Here is a 17347-nt window from a genome sequence, read left to right on the forward strand (position 1 = left end):
AAGATGATCCCACCATTGTTGAAGGAAGCAGAGAACGAAGAGAAGAAAAGAATTGTGAAGACAAGCTTGAGGACAACTATCAAGAACAGATTAGAGATTTTCTAACTCTGATACCATATTGAAATAAAAATAGAATTGAAAAAAAAATATTTCTCTTATTGATTAAAAAGGCTAATGCTAAAAGTTTATATACAATGAGCTTTAAATAGTAAAAAACTTAAGCTAAAATCCTGTAACAGTAATTCTAACTAACTTTCCTAATTGTATTGTTAGTTAACTAATTGTCCTTAACATACTTCACTTGGATTTGGCATCACTTTGAGAGGTCCCTCACCCAAGCTTTCTTAATTGGACACTGCTAAGAGGATAGTGGATGCCCTCCTTCGTCCTCTGCCTACTCCACTTTGACTTTGGTGACCTACCCCCACATGCTCATCATCCTCTATACCCTTTACTCTTAAGGATAGTACTCCCTATCTTTACATACATCTACATCTACATCCCAATAGTCCAAGTTCGGTAGATAGGTATTTTGGATTTATCTTCAATAAATATACTCTATTTATTTATTTTTTTGGAAAGTGTGGGGGTGAATTGTTTTTGGAAAAAAATCCTTTTAAAATGTTGTACTTTAAGCACCCACAATTAATAAGAGTAATCTGAAACGTTGAGCTTATGTAGTATTCTTATGGCAAAAGTCCAACTTTCATAAAATAGTAAAGAGCACCATGTAATATTGTTACTAGTAAAAGTGAAAATCGAAGTATACATATTTGAATTTAAATTAAAAATATAAGACCAGCTATTACTAATAGTGATATCTTAGGTGATGAGCATTGCCTTATAGTAATGCTCGTCATATTTTAGACTAATTTGGTGCTTGGAAAGTCAATAAGTAGTCTTTTTAGTAATTGGAGATTGAAATGCAATATTTTAGACTAACTTTTGCCTCTAAATTCAACTTAATGACTTGTGTAACCTTTAAAACTACTTACTCTTCCAACCTCCACATTGGGAAAGAACAATTAGATAATTTTCTTTCTCGTTATCATTAATTGAATTTTTTCTTAACACTCATCATTTCTGATGATTTTTTTGGTGACAGAAACTAAAACAATGACCTTACCCTGCCCAGCCCTTACGGGCATTTTTTTTTTGGGGGGGGGGGGGCTCCATTATAAATATACATATATGAATTATACATCAATAATCATCATGTCATCTAAGATACTAAAATGAGACTAGAACTTTGGAGTAGTGAGCAGAACATCAAAGTCACTTAAGCTCCATTCTGCTACTTCATCTTTGTCACTTATATAAATCTCAGTCCCCACATCAATCGAACTCCATATCCTTCTAGCTGGAGTAGTCCCTGGATCCTGCTCAAACCAAACACAAAACATTTCATGATGATGTTAACGCAAAACAAATCTGCTAATTACTACTTGTTGATTGAACAAACTTGTTCTGTTATGAAAGTAGTAACCTGATAGTAGTAGAGTCTACTCGAAAGGCCACCCACATCAAGCTCCCATGTCCTGGGATCACCCACCCAACCTTGTCCTTTCTTGGTGGGATAGCCATAGTCACCCCATATGGGATGTGGCAGCAACTGAATTATCTCTTGCGCTTGAGGATTGCTGTAAGGGTCACAAAGGCTCACAGGCTGCTCCAAGTGCTGGGCATTGCCTGGCGCACAGTAGTAGTGGTAAGCCGAGTATGGGAAGCGGGCTGTGTCGTTACGATAAATCTTTATGTTTTGGGGTGTTATATGGTAAGGTGGGCAATTCTGTAAGCCTGTGGGGCTGCACCAAGCTGGTGTGTCAGGGTTGATTATCATCTCTGTGTATCTGGTAACATCGGTTACTACTTCACCATCACAGGCTAAGCCATTGTTCTTCCAACAACTGCCTATGTCGATTAGGTAGAACTGGCTCTTTGGTCCTCCTCCTTTCTTGATATCCAAACTCAGTCTCACCTTAAAATTTGGTGATTCTGGTAGCTGAATACAGTATAAATTTATACACTAGAGAAATTAGTGAAAAATATAGCATTCCCAACAAAGAGTCACATCAAGTTGAAGCATATATAATATAGATTAGTAGCTTCAGGTCAGAGTAATGACCATCTGTCTACTGAATCATGTTGAAAACAACTTCATGTTTTGACCCAAGTTAGATTCCCATGACAATATTGTATTGACATTTTTAACTCTTAGCTATTCATGAAAAGAGGACTATTGAAAAATTGACAGTGCAACGAATGGACCTGTCTTTCTCAGCAACGTGGCATAAACTATATAGTCGAGCAATTAGTGTAATTCAATTATTATGACCTCTTCAATTAGAGTAATTTGAAAACTAAACATAGAAAGTTAAGTTTCACCGACCGTTTTAAGCATTCCTCTTGTGTCATAATGATATCCACCAGAATATCCTTCTGTTGCATCAGCTCTGAGGTACAGCATCAGCCATGGATACTTCTTTGAGGTCTTGAGTTTATGATTGAAGACCCAACTTCCAACTCCAACTTTCTTTTCCCAAACAACTTCGTAGAAGGAAATCCCATCAAGACCATTTGCAGGTTCAGAATCCAAATCATAAGTGCCATTAAAACCTCCTCTCATGCTTTCACCATACAACTCAGTCTCATCATGTTTAAAGGTGGGTTGGTTCATACACCCTTTGCCAAAGCAAGGAAACCTTGTTGATTTAAAGGGTCTAACCCTTTTCCCATCAGCCGGACACAAACCTGAGTTAGTGTCAAAGTTACCATTTTTAAGCATAACCATCCAAAACTGCCATGGTTTTGGGGTGTCTCTAACTTCACATAGAGAACCCAGATAAATTTCTTTCTGTGCTGCGTAAAGATCTACATTGTTGGCATTTTCTGGATTTAATCCAGAGAATGGAGTCCCAACTCCAAGTTTGTTATCTTCTTTTGTTACCTTGTGTTTAAGAGAAGAACCTGCCCCCATTACAATAAATAAGTACCAGAAAAAATGTACATGAAAAGAAGAGTCGAGTCTAGTCTAGTCTTGTTTTTTTTTACCTTTGAGATCAAAACAATCAGCAGCTCTGGGGCTGCCCGTGTGAGGAGCTTCTTGGCCAACTTCATTGCAAAAGTTCCAAGCTTCAAAGGCCACTCTGAGCCCATCTCTTCTCATTCCTGGATCTCCAACCACTGAGATGTAGTTGTCATCTGGAGTAGAACCAGAAGCACTTAACACCATTACCACATTAATAATCAAAAGGAACAGAACATTCATTTCACTCCCCATGGTGTTTTTTCCTCTCTAATGTTTTGTCCAACTGGGATGGGAGCAGCTACCTCCTATTTATAAGAAACCAAGCACAGATTCTGACCAATCGAAATGGGGCCATTCTCATGTGCTCAAGGCTGCAGTTGTTGGTTTTGGTGTTACCCTTTTCAGTTGTAATATTTTTAATTTGATTTTGATTATTTTTTGGAAGACACTTGTACTGCTACTTTTGCTTTCTGCTCAGTGAGAATGCACCTGTTTTTTTTTTTAGTTTTTCTTAAAAAAAATAATAGATATTATTAACAAATTACAGCTCTTGGTGGTCCAAATGGAAACAAGCACATCATCAGAAAAAGGGAAAAAAAAATCTTACATTTGTTATCTTTGCTTTTCTTTGTTTGTGATGAGTACTTTTTTGTTTGATAGTTTGACTTGTAGTAAAAGTTACGAGCAATTTGGTTACAACATACAAGTGGGGTCTTAAGTTGGAAAGAAAAAAAGAAAGAATCTGTCCAAAGTCCATGTTATGATAATTATTAATAAAATTAAAGCAAAAACCAATCGAAATGCTCTTTATTCTAGTTTTGGGGTGTTTTTTCTTTTTTCTTTTTTCACAGCTGGCTAAAGAGTCACAAATTTCAATTTAATTCCCAAATACACTACAACTTTAATCAAGAAAGCATTGGCAAGCCACAGAACAGAACAGTAGACAGGGTAACAAATATCAAGTCCCAAAACTGTATCTATTGTCTTATATGGGAATTGGAGCTTGAAAATATTCAGATTTTATTTTATCTTTGCATCATAGGCTGAAATGGGAGCCAAATTCAGCACCAATTTTTCAGCACTTTTTATAATTAGTTTGTGATATTTTTTAAAAGATATTTTTAGAAATTATATGGAACTGGATATTCAATTACACTAATGATAATAGTTGTGAGAAAATGGCAAAGAATATCCTTACACAATTACGTGTTATATGAGATTTCATCAAAAAGATTAGAATAATGATTAAATCTTAGAGCCTAATTCAGTTAGTGGTCAGGCTCAGCACACTGATAATTACTTCAACAAATCTTCAATGCGAATATCATCTTGTGTTTCTTTCCAATATTCTTTTCATTTGCTTGCATGTGAAAAGCTTTAGTAGTACTGGTGACATTTTTATTGTTTCTTTATTTCTTTCCAAGATGGTATTTGTTTGTTTGTTTGTTTTTATGTATTTATTTTCATAGCAAAGAAAAAGAATGCTTTTATATACACCCTCTTCATTTTTGTTCTTATTTCCCATTTCTTTTAAGTAAGCCCCATAAATTTTATAAAAGGTTCTTTTGACACACACACTAAACAATTAGTACAAGATTGATAAATCAAAATTAAATTACACATCTTTAATGTGTATTCTTTAAGAAAGAAATATTTTTACATCCTCAATTAAAAACAAATAATTTTCAAGACTTAAAAAGCCTAATTAAAATTTTAGTTATATCCAACAGAAATAACATAAATATAAACTAAATATATCTAATTAACCATTAGTAAAATTGAAATATTAAATTTTTATACTTAAAAAAAATATAATAAGTAAAAAAGTAATAAAAAATTTACATCATAAACCCAAAAATTTTAAAAAAAAATTATAAAAATACGTCGAAAAAAAATTCATTCTTATTCTTTAAACTTGGTATTTATAAAAATACTTATTCAATAAAAATAATAAATCATTTTTTTTTGTTTTATAGTTTATTTATAGTTGTCATGAACTTATTTTTCTAGTTATTTTATAATTTATTTTGATTTATAGTTGTTGTGAGGTTAATTTCTCATTGTTGTTTTTTTAATTTTTGTTGAGTAAAATATATTTTTATAATTTTAAAATTTTATAAACGTATTTTATAATTAAAAATTTTAGGTCGTAAAATTATAAATAAAACGTAAAAAGAATGATATTTTTTTTAAAAAAAAATCCAAGAGTAATTAGTATATAAGTGATATTTTAATTTTGGACTAAATAATTAATTTTTATTTCCAAATATTTTAAGAGGAAATTTATGTTAATTTGGTAATAATTAAGAAAGGTCAAAAGATAAAAATAAAAGAATGTGTCCTTTGATAATAAATATTTTCTCAATATTTTTGTCACTGAACTTTTTACGCTATTAATTGTGTCATTTATATTACACTATTTTTTAATAATACCTTTGAAAATATAATTTTTATTGTAATGTAATCCGTTCATCTCATTTTATTTAATTTTATCGTAAAATGAGTAAAGTAGTGGATGGTAGTTGAATAAATTATAAAAGGAGAAAAATATTAATTTGCATCTATTTATCAACTACATCTATCGCGTCACTCGTTTTACGATAAAACTGAATAAAATATGTTGGAAGAACAACATTACTGTAAAAATTATATTTCGAATGGTATTATTAACGAGACGTATATTATAAGGACACAATTTAATAATGTAAAAAATTAAATTGATAAAAATGTTAATTATTCAAAATAAAATTAGTGTGTCATGACTCAATAGTCTCCCCTATGAGAAATTAGGCCAAAAAAAAATAGAGTAGATTGTCGAGAAGCCCAATTAAGGGGGAAAGGTAAAGAAGAAAACTAGGTAAGAGGAGTAATAGAATAATGAATAAGGTTAGGTGAGTGCAGGGTACACAGAAGAATGGCAATAATAGAGCAGATAAGGCTGACTTCTCTTTATCAATTAATGACCACCTGCACTGCATCACTTCACCACTTCTGGACTGGACCCTGCCTCCCTTGGCTTCTTCTTCTTCTTCTCTTTGTAAAATAATTCAACATTTGTGAAAATCAAACTTATTAGTCATGTATGTACTTCATGTACAAGAATTAATGTGAGCTTTTAATAAGAATATGAAGCTGTACTACGAAAAATATTAATATAATAGTATAGAAAATTATTGTTCACCATGATAATGTTATTTGGGGTTATATGACAAATGGTTTTTTTTTTTCACTTAAGCAATAATTACTTGCTTAACTAGTGTTTAGCAACAACAAATTAGCAATAGGTTAGTTATATTTTTAATTCCAAACTAGTATAGAATATATATGTACCTAGATTGGGATCTATTGGCGATTTGACACTCTTTCCTTTTATTCTTTTCTTCTCATTTTTTCTAAGTAATTAATTATTATTTATCAATTATTTAAAAAAAAAAAAATCAACAAACTATCAAAATATATAATGTAGTTATAAGAAATTTATAGTAGAAATTACACAAATGAAATTTTTTTTAATATTTATTTTTTTATGGCATACTTAAATAAAATTAATAGGATATGGATTTTTAGTTATGTTTACATCTTTATAAACTTTTTTACACTATTTTTCGCTCAGTTAATTTTTTTTTTATACGATAATAAAAATATAATTTTAATATATGATAACAGTAAAATTATATTATCTAATTTTATATTATTAATTTTTATTTTTTATTAAGAAGTTTAAAACTTATACAATTAATCCATATATATATATATAGAATTTTAAATGATTTTATTTTTTTTTAAAAAAAAATTATTATTATAAAAATAAGTAAATATGATGGTGTAGGTAAAAATTAATTTTTCTTTTTTCCATAATGTATTATTTTTATATCGTGATGCTTTTAAGTTATTGTCATTATTAAATCTCACTCATTATCGTTATCGTAACTCACTTGTTGTCTTACCGTATCTTACATGTTGTCATTATCGTAGCTCACTTGTAGTCGTCACCACTCTCCTTCTCAAATCTCAATATTAATTTTGGATTCTATTTTGAATTTTAAACTGCAATAATATCGCCTTATATTTCAGTTGTATATAATTAACATGTATATTTATATATAGATATATAAATTATTACTCATTCAATCTAATTATATATTATAGACTTTTATTAATTTTATTAAAGTAAACAAATAATATTCAAATATTATAAAATTATAAATAATCTAATATATATCAATTATGAATAATAAAAAATAATAAATGAAGAAGGAAAAGATTTAATTAAAATTGAAAAGTAAAAAATAGAAACACTGTGATAAAATAATAAGTAATTTTTTTTTAAAAAAAAAAACCATAACTAACAATTTTTGTATGTAATTACTATTTAAAATATATATTTCTACTGAAAGAATAATATAATATTGTTGTCGAGCAATTTTCGCAACACCAAAAAGTATAATTTAATTGATAAAAAGGAGAATTATTTAAGAAATGACAAGTGCGAGTATTCAACCTAAAATGGCGAGTACTCGACTGGGAATGCAAGAACAAACAACAAGGCTGGAAAAAGTAAACAAGACGATGAATTATAGTGGTTCAGTCAGATTTTGTTCTGCTTAGTCCACTGTAGCAAGGGATTCGTAGGTCCATTTTCATGGTGGATCACCCCTTTATATACAAAGTAGGTGTCCAATCGGTTACATGAGGATCACATTCATTGTTAATCCATTATTTACACATTGAATTGCAATAACTAAACTCAAACAACGTTAACATTAATAAATGTGTGACAGTTACTAAATTCATCAACGTATGCGTCTTCCGCATCTGCGAGTTGACCGTTCATGTTCCGTTTGTTGAGCTCGCAGGATCGCCAGTACGTATGGAACGTCTGCGTCCTTTAGGTAATCGCCCTTTGTAGACGTCGCATGTTGGAGCTAGTAAAGTCTGGACATGCGAACTTATATTGGTCTGTCAGGGCTATTGGGTCGTTGGGACCAAACTGCACCATAGGGGATTGGTCTCTATTCTTGTCGTGGAGATATAGAGGGGACACTCGCACATGTTCTGACATATGCGAGTTGTATCTACCCTGTATGATGAGAATTATGGTTATGCGGTGTGACTTAAGTCACACTTACAGTATCTCGCTGTTTTTATCCTGAGCGAGGTTTAAACTTCGAGAAGTCTCTCATGGACATTCAGCCTTCATTGGAAATCTGAATACACGTGTCCTTTAAAGAGGAGTCTGGTCTCGAGTTTCTAAGTGAGAGAAATCTCACTATAACACATGCCCCTAGTTTCGCGACGTGACAAGAGCGGTCACTGAGGGAAACTATTACTCGAGAGACAGGTGAAAGGTTGTCACGAGGAGGTGACCTTTTGGTTGTCCCATCGAGGGTTTCGAAAAATGACGGCTGTAATAATTAATTTTTATTATCTCTAGGATGCCACGTCACAAAACTCTTCGGTTTTCGTGTAGGCGTGGCCATAATTGGCCGTTAGATTGGGCGACCTTAGGCATTCTGGCTGCCACGTGTCATAATCCCAATTAATAAGGGATATGGGTATTTAAACGCTTTGATACGAATCAAATTTCCCATTTTTCCCTCTTTTCTCTTAACTTCCCTCCAGTTCATATACTTCAGAAAAAATTCATCCCCAGATTTTCTGCCAGTTTCCACAACATTTTCAATCTCAGACGTGATCGAGAGCAGTTCGCAGGAATCAAAACTAAAGGTTAGTTTTCTGCATTTTCGTTTTTGTTTTTAGAGAAATTGTGCTTTACTTTCTGGGTTTGGATTTTCTTGAAGGCTTTTTAGGAATGTATGCTAGTGGGTATTTATGTGTTTTGGGTCAATGAAACTGGGTAACATTCATAGTATAGGACCTGTAAACTGACATAACCGCACACAATTCATAGGCACTGATTCACGTCTTGAATACTCGCGGATATTCGGATGAACAAATTGAATGTTCGCGGGTGTTCAGATGAACAGCTTGAATAATCGCATGTTTCCAAGACTTTATTTCTGCTTAACTGTTAGCTAGACCTTTTAGGATCTTTACATGTCGCGGGCTGAGTGGTGAGAGTATTAATTGCCATTCCAAATGGTGGGTGTGTCACAGTATTCTAATGGCCATATATGCGATTATATGCCCCTTGAGATACTGAGATACGCCCAGCCATTTGTTGACGTGCGTTAATGCTCGAATGATCGCACTCTTTGGTTGGTAGGTAGTTTCGAAACAGTGGGGGTCTCCCAGTAACTTCAGGGTTATGCTCGAAAATGCATACCTCTTGAGTCACTGGGAAACGCCCAGCCGTTTCTGGAGGTATATCGCACAACCGAGGATGCGTGAATTACTTGCCCAAAGATAGCTATATTTCTTCTCGCATGTTGACAGGTGGTCAGCTTTTGCATGGAGGCTGACCTTTCTGTCGAATGCGACTTTATAATCTACTGCGGGTGAGATCACTTACTTTTATTTTTCACACATCCATCACGCTGAAAAGATCTTCTATCTTTCAGATGAGCGATCTATCGGATAGCCAGCAGCTCGGCTCAGGAGGCCGCGCCTTTGACGGAGAGTCGGACCAGGAGAGAGACAGTTTTCTCCCTACGGACATCTCCGAAATGGAGGCTGCGGAAATAGAGTTAGGTCCGATGTCTTCCGTAGACATCGAGAGGATGGTACAGGAGCTCGCTGAACCTGGGACAATCGATATCCGAGACAGCGAGTCCACAGTGTCAGCACGCGACTACCTCATACATACGAGGCATGCTCCCGACATCGAGGTCGAGGAGGTGGAGGAAGAATGGACTACTCCAGTCCGCGAGTCAGGTGGGGAAGAGGAGGAAGCGGAAGGAAGTGGGACGGATTCGGTCGACGACTCCCAATTGAACGAGCCCTTCTCATGCGAGGATTTAGTCTCGAGGGTTGCCAAATCTGACTTCACCACCTTTGTGAGGTTGAATTTGTTGCGACTCGCGTTTCAACGTCCTAAACCATCTCAGAGAGCGCACCTTCCGTTCACCAACCCTGCGATCATTCCTACAGAGGATGTGGTAATCTCAATACCCATCCTTCGATGCGGTGTATCGGTCCCCTTTCATCCCTTCATCGCTGCCATTCTTAGGCGATACGACGTATCGCCCTTTCAGCTGACACCCAACAGTTATCGCACCGTATTGGCTTTCTACGCGATGTACATGGAGTATGCCCATAGGGCTCCGTCAGTAGAGGAGTTTAGTTACTTCTACGACATAAAGAGCGTGGGTCTCCATAACGGCTTCTATTGCTTTAGTAAATGGGCGACTTCTGAAATAAACGGTGTTGAGGGGATGGTATCGAACATGGGTGACTGGAAGTCGAAGTGGTTTTATGTTTTTAAGGTTCCTGGGATTAGGACTGATTTTAATCGCAGACCCAGTATGTCGCGTCTTTGTTGCCTTAGATATATTTTTTACTTTGCTTTCTGAAATCTTTTGCTAACTCGCTTTTTGTTGTCATCGCAGATAGACCAGCTCGACCAACTCTCGACGCGACTAGGAAGGAGACAGCTGAAATTCTCGGGAGTCTTCCGGTACAAGATCGCGACTGGCGATTATTGTGCACAACTGCGAAGTTGCGAGAACACCAGCTGATTCCCGAGAACGCGAGTCTTCAACGGGAGCCAGTATACAAAGAACCATCTGAGAAGCAGCAAGAGCGGATAGACAAGCGTCTTTCTAAGCAAACCCCTCGGCAAATTTCAGGTAACTCGTCTTTTTGCTATAAATCTGACGGGTAGAATTGTGATTTTTTTACTTATCTGTCATTTATGCTTGTAGACATGACTTTTCTGAAGTCTGCCCCTGTCCTGAAGATCAAACAAAAGGGTGGAACACCGGCGACTTCGCCGGTCGTCGCCCAGAAGAGGAAGAGCGATGTGATGGCTTCGCTTGTCGCAGACTCTTCCAAGAAGTTGGCCAAGACTACTCAGGATAAGGGGAAGAAAGTCGTCATCGACCCTCCAGTTCGTGCTCGCGACTTCCTGGCCATGCAGGAAAAATTCCTGACTGAGATCCCTTACGAGGATCTCGTTACTCGATCTACTGAACTGGCCGCGCAATCCATGGCTTTGTTCATAAAAGCCGCGGCTACTCCTTCGAAGGAGGCCGACTCGCTGAAGAGGCAGAACGCCCATTTTCAAGAAAATATAAAGAAGCTGAAGCAGGAAGTGGCGAGGATTGAGGAACTTAACAAGGCCAAGGAGAAAGAGCTCGAGGAACTCAGCAGGGCAAAAGAACAGGTGGAGCTCGAGGTCATGAAGTCGCGGACAACGATTGTTGAGATGGCTCGCGACTTGGAGGCTGAGAAAGAGAATGGGAAGAAACAGTACGATCAGGCTGTGTCTGATTATATTTATACCACTCTTTCCAAAGTCCCCGACTTCGACTTCTCGCTTCTTGGAGCTGAAGCTGCTGAGATGGCTGAAGCGTTTCGCGCCATGTCGCCTACCCAGACTCAAGGTGGGGGAGGCAACCTTCTGGACGAGGTTGAGGGCGTACAGGCTGAAGAAGTCGAGAACGAAGTCGTCAGCAAGGTCGCGGACGAGGCTGCTCCTGATGAGACTACTCCTGCTGCTCCAGATGCTTGATTATCTTCCAATTTATGTTGTTGTTTAATTTCACTCTTTTTTGTTTTTATATATGTGCGGTACATGGGTACTCGCACTTCTGTACTTGAACAAATTTACTTTATCTTTTGGACAAATTTCTATCCTCGCGGGGATAGCTTACACTTTAATATTTACGCAGTACACGGGTACTCGCGATTTTATATATTTTTACCTTTGATTACAGCTTGGTGTAATAAAGTAGGAAAATTTTTAAAGTTGGTAAGCTAAATTTAAATCACTTGAAAAACTTAGCAAGTAATTTTATTCATGCAATCAGTAGTACATGCGGGCATATATCCCCCTATACTTAGGATTTTTTGAACAAAAAATATCTAAGTATAAGTACTCGAATTAACATAATCGAATAATGCGAACATTACTGATAATAAAATTTCAAGCTCTCGCTATTCCATGCTCGTGGAATCGCGGTTCCATCGAGTGTTGCGAGTCGATAAGTTGCATCACCAATTTGATCTGCGATTATGTATGGTCCTTCCCAATTATCCCCAAAGACTCCATGCGACGGGATTTTGGTGTTTGACATTACTCTTCTAAGGACCAAGTCTCCTACTCGCAGAGTTTTTATCTTTACTTTGGAGTTAAAGTACCTTGCTGTTCGTTGTTGATAAGCCGCGTTTTGTAGTTGCGCTTTATCACGCTTTTCCTCCAAAAGATCAAGGCAAAACAACTGATTCTCGTTGTTCTGCGAGATATTGAAAGTATCCCTGCGTAGGGAACCTGCTCCAACTTCTACTGGCAACATGGCCTCGCACCCGTAAGAAAGCGAGAAGGGTGTTTCGCCAGTTGTAGATCGAGGGGTTGTATTATAGGACCATAGGACTTGCGATAATTCATCTGGCCATGTCCCTTTGCGATCTTCTAATTTTCCCTTTATGGTGTGCTTAATTATTTTGTTGACTGCTTCAGTCTGTCCATTACTCTGCGGGTAAGCGACTGCGGAAAAAGCTTTTTTAATCCCTAAATCGTCGCATAGCTGTCGCATCTCTTTACAGTCAAATTGTTTTCCATTGTCTGAAATGAGTTTATGCGGAATGCCAAAACGACAAATGATGGAGGTGTAAACGAACTCGCGTAACTTCGTTGCAGTGATGGTTGCGAGTGCTTTTGCTTCAGCCCACTTCGTGAAATAGTCAACCGCGACCACAGCATATTTGACTCCGCCTTTTCCCTTGGGTAACTCGCCAATTAAATCAATTCCCCATATTGCAAAGGGCCAGGGACTCGTGATAGAATGGAGGTTACTCGGGGGCTGATGTGTGTAAGTGGCTATTCGCTGGCATCTGTCACACCTTTTTGCAAATGCGAGGGCATCTTGTCGCAATGTTGGCCAGTAATACCCTTGCCGCATAATTTTTAAGGCAAGGGAATTACCTCCAGTATGATTGCCACAAATTCCCTCGTGCACTTCACGCAGTATGTAACCGCAGCCTTCTCCACTGATACATTTGAGAAGTGGTTGACTAAAACTTCTGCGATACAATCCCTGGTCATATATCACATAACGGGCTGCTCGCTGTCGCAATTTCCTTGCTTCTATTTTATCATCAGGTAGGAGCCCCTTGTCAAGGTATGCGAGGATGGGAGTCATCCAGGTAATCTCCTGAACGTCATCGATCTCCATGATTGTTTCTCGATCTATGGTTGGATGAGTCAATACATCTACCGGAATTACATCGAGTAATTCGGCTTCTCTGGTGGAGGCCAGTCGGGCCAATGCGTCTGCGTGGGCATTTTGAGTACGCGGTACTCGAGACACAACTACATGTTTGAACTTCTGCATTATTTCACGAACGATGGCTAAGTATTTAACCAATCTTCCGCCTCTTGCTAGGTATTCTCCACTCACTTGGCACACCACGATTTGAGAGTCGCTAAAAGCTTGTAGATACTCGACTTTCATCTCGAGAGCCAATTTTAGACCTGCGATTAAAGCCTCATACTCGGCTTCATTGTTAGATGCAGAGAATTCAAAACGCAGAGCAGCGTGTACCTTGAAATTATTGGGACTGATTAACAAGATCCCGCTGCCAGAACCTTCATTATTTGAGGCTCCATCGACATACAATGTCCATACTTCTTTGCTTGCCACGGCAATGTCATCTCCACCCTCTACAACTGCCACCTCGGTGCTTGGGAATTCAAGTATAAAATCTGCCAAGGCTTGCCCCTTGATCGCAGTTCTTGGTTTATACCTGATGTCGAACTGACTTAACTCCATCGCCCATTTTAACAATCTCCCCGATGCTTCTGGCTTTGCCAAAACCTGCCTTAAGGGGAAGTTTGTCAAAACTTCAATGCTGTGAGCCTGGAAATAAGGTCGCAATTTTCTTGAGGATATTATCAAGGCGAAAGCCAATTTCTCCATTTGAGGATAACGCGTCTCGGCGTCTAATAATCTCTTACTGACGTAGTACACCGGGTGTTGACGTCCTTGGTCCTCGCGGACTAGTACTGAACTAATCGCGTATTTGGTGACGGCCAAATAAATAAACAAAACTTCTCCGGGCAACGGTTTTGATAAAACTGGAGGTTGCCCCAGATGCGTTTTTAACGCTTGAAAAGCCTGCTCGCATTTCTCATCCCATTGAAACCTTTTGTTACCTTTCAAAGTCTGGAAAAACTCTTTACACTTGTCAGAGGATCTGGATATGAAGCGGTTTAAAGCCGCGACTTTGCTCGTGAGGCTCTGAACCTCCTTTGGCTTAGTCGGTGACGGCATTTCTACCAACGCTCTAATCTTCGCAGGATTGGCCTCTATTCCTCGCTGATTTACCATAAAACCAAGGAATTTTCCGGAACCCACTCCAAAGACGCATTTTAATGGGTTTAGACGCATCTTGTATCGTCGCAATATGTCGAACATGGCCTGTAAGTGCGTAATATGATCCTCCGCATGTTGCGATTTTACGAGCATATCGTCAACATATACCTCCATTGTCTTTCCAATAAGATCTGCGAACATCATATTCACTAGCCTTTGATAAGTCGCACCTGCGTTTATCAAACCGAAAGGCATTACTTTGTAGCAGTATAATCCTCGATCAGTAATGAACGAGGTATGTTCTTGGTCTGGTTCGTACATCGGGATTTGATTGTATCCCGAGTACGCGTCCATGAAGCTTAAAAGTGCGTGACCTGCAGTGGCATCGACAAGCTGGTCAATGCTAGGAAGAGGAAAGCTGTCTTTGGGACAGGCTTTGTTCAGATCTGTAAAGTCAACGCATGTACGCCATGAGCCATTGGGCTTTGGCACGAGTACTGGGTTAGCTAACCAGTCAGGGTAAAATGACTCCCGTATAAAGCCGCAGGCAAGGAGGCGGTCAACTTCTTCTTTCAACGCTTGGTACCTCGCGGGGTCCATTTTGCGGCGCTTTTGTCGGACACCTCGCACTTCTGGGTCAATGTTCAAGCGATGACACATGACCTGTGGAGATATCCCGACCATATCTGAATGTTTCCAGGCAAAAATGTCAAGATTTTGTTTTAGAAAAGTCGTCAAGTGTTCTCGCAATTGTATATTTAATCTAGAACCAATCTTTAAAACCTTGTTATTATCTATAGGATCTATAGGTACCTCGATTGTGTCTTCCGCGGCTTGGGCTGCGGCGGTGTGATCAAGGATTCTTGGATCCAAGTCTGGTTTGTCCACGTGCGGTACCTCCTCGATCCTGAGGATCTCCTGGCGAGGTGGTGGTGCATTCAAAAGGTGAATAACATTCACTGTCCTTTTTTCTGCGAGCTTGACAGCTGCATTGTAACATTCTCGAGAGTCAGATTGGACTCCCCTCACCGATCCTACTCCAGAGGGAGTGGGGAACTTCATCGTTAGATGATAGATCGAGGTTATGATCTTCATCTCCTTCAGAATTGGTCGACCAATCACGGCGTTATACGCTGAGTATTGGTCGATTACTGCGAAGTCGGCCATCGACTTGGCAGTTATTGGGGCAGTCCCCAAAGTGATTGGGAGTTTGATCATTCCTTTGATTGTTATGACATCTCCCGAGAAGCCATAGATGCTTGATGTCATAGGCCGCAAATCCTTTTCTTGTAACCCCATTTGCTTGAAGGCTTGGAAGTTCAGTAAATTCACCGAACTTCCATTGTCGACCAATATGCGATGGACGTTGTCTCCACCGATATTGGCGACTATCACGAGTGCGTCAGAGTGCGGGTGGTGGACCCATCTCGCATCGCTCTCCATAAAGACAATGTCCTCGCATTCCTTCTTGAAGAGCTTCTCTGGCCGTTCACCAAGATTGTTCACATTGGTTAACGGCCTCTCCTTGGCTTGTCTAGCATACCTTTCTTGTGACTTGCGAGAGTCACCTGCGATATGCGGTCCTCCGATTATAGTTAAGATGTTGCGAGGCGTTCTCGAGCCACTCGCGTTCTGACTATCTCCTTTGCCATCCGCTTGGGGATGTCCCTCCTCGCTTCTCTTATACTTGTCGAACTTTCCTCTTCTGATCAGTTCCTCTATCTCGTCCTGCAAGACCCAACACTCAAGGGTAGTGTGACCAATGTCTTTGTGGTACTTACAGAACTTTTTGGGATCTCTTCGGTCGCGATTTCCCCTGATGGGGGGCGGCTTCTTGAAGACGCCGTTCCTTTCCTCAATCGCATAGATATGGTCTCGAGGTACGGCCAGTTCGGTATAATTGACGAAGCGAGGTCCCCCTTTTCTTTTTGGCGAGGACTCCTTCTTTGGGGGTGACTTAGCCAACTTCGGGCTCCGCGGTCTGCGCGAACTGCGTCTTCTTGGGCTTCGGCCCCTGGAATTCTTTCCTCGCGGACTGCGAGACCGCGACCGCGGTATGGGTGATCGTCATTTGTTCTTGCCCTTCTCTAACTCTGCCAAGGAATTCTCGATTCTCTTATGAGGTTCGGCCATGGCGAAGAACTCTACCAAGGATTCTGGCCTTCGGGCCTGTAGCTCTTTCCAGAAGTCGGTTCTTGGCAAGATACCTGTTATTAGCATGCAAACAAGCGAAGACTCGGGGGCCTTCTCAACCTTTGTTACTTCGGCGTTAAAACGCTTGAAATAATTTTGCAAAGACTCACCAGGCTCTTGTTTGATGTTGGCCAAAGTCGTATAGGGTGGCCTATACGTCATCGTGGCCTGGAAATGTGTGAGGAATAAGTCGACGAAGTTTTCCCACGTCGATATCGATGCCTCTGGTAATTGGGTGAACCAATCATGGGCATTCTCCTCGAGTGTGGCCGCGAGAATGCGACACTTCGCAAGCTGCGGTACCTGGTCCACTTCCATTATAGTGTTAAACTTTTCTAGGTAATCTAACGGGTTAGAAGTACCTTTATATTTGAGGGATTCGGATAAACGAAACCCTTTTGGAAGTTGGGCCTGCCGCACTTCTGCGGTAAGAGGTGAGGTGCCGTGCAGCTTGTATATGGGCTTACGCTGCTGCTCGAGCATCTTCAAGGCTTGCAGAAGCATGCTTTGATCGATTCCTCCTGTCGCAGGGGTTGGAGTCGCTACGACTGCGGGGCTCGCAACCACTGCGCCAAGGTTCGAGGGGATATTAATCCCAGTGGTTGCAATCGGCGCGATAGGCGGGTTGTTAACTGTATTGACACCCTGATCGCCCGTATGGGGATCATGGAGCGTCTCAGTGTTATGCGGA

The 17347-nt window shown here is 39.1% G+C and overlaps 1 protein-coding gene across 1 annotated transcript; it reads right to left on the reverse strand.

The window, feature by feature from the left end:
• Positions 1–1025: 1025 nt before the first annotated feature.
• Positions 1026–3497, reverse strand: LOC115713177 (uncharacterized). The gene is made up of 4 exons (XM_030641683.2): positions 3052–3497; positions 2390–2967; positions 1487–2002; positions 1026–1379 (listed from the first exon to the last, which is right to left on the reverse strand). Exons 1-4 carry the CDS (start codon positions 3278–3280, stop codon positions 1242–1244), a joined length of 1461 nt encoding a protein of 486 aa, XP_030497543.2. The 5' UTR covers positions 3281–3497; the 3' UTR covers positions 1026–1241.
• Positions 3498–17347: the final 13850 nt, after the last annotated feature.

The sequence above is a fragment of the Cannabis sativa genome, chromosome X, assembly GCF_029168945.1.
Source record: "Cannabis sativa cultivar Pink pepper isolate KNU-18-1 chromosome X, ASM2916894v1, whole genome shotgun sequence".
NCBI classification, from domain to species: Eukaryota; Viridiplantae; Streptophyta; class Magnoliopsida; order Rosales; family Cannabaceae; genus Cannabis; species Cannabis sativa.

Excerpts from the sequence above, each read along its gene's own strand:
- LOC115713177 (XM_030641683.2), bottom strand. The coding sequence starts at position 3,280 with ATGGGGAGTGAAATGAATGTTCTGTTCCTTTTGATTATTAATGTGGTA. Across the intron at positions 2,968-3,051 it reads TGATTGTTTTGATCTCAAAG|GTTCTTCTCTTAAACACAAG; the intron begins GTAAAAAAAAAC and ends TAATGGGGGCAG. Across the intron at positions 2,003-2,389 it reads CAAGAGGAATGCTTAAAACG|CTACCAGAATCACCAAATTT; the intron begins GTCGGTGAAACT and ends TACTGTATTCAG.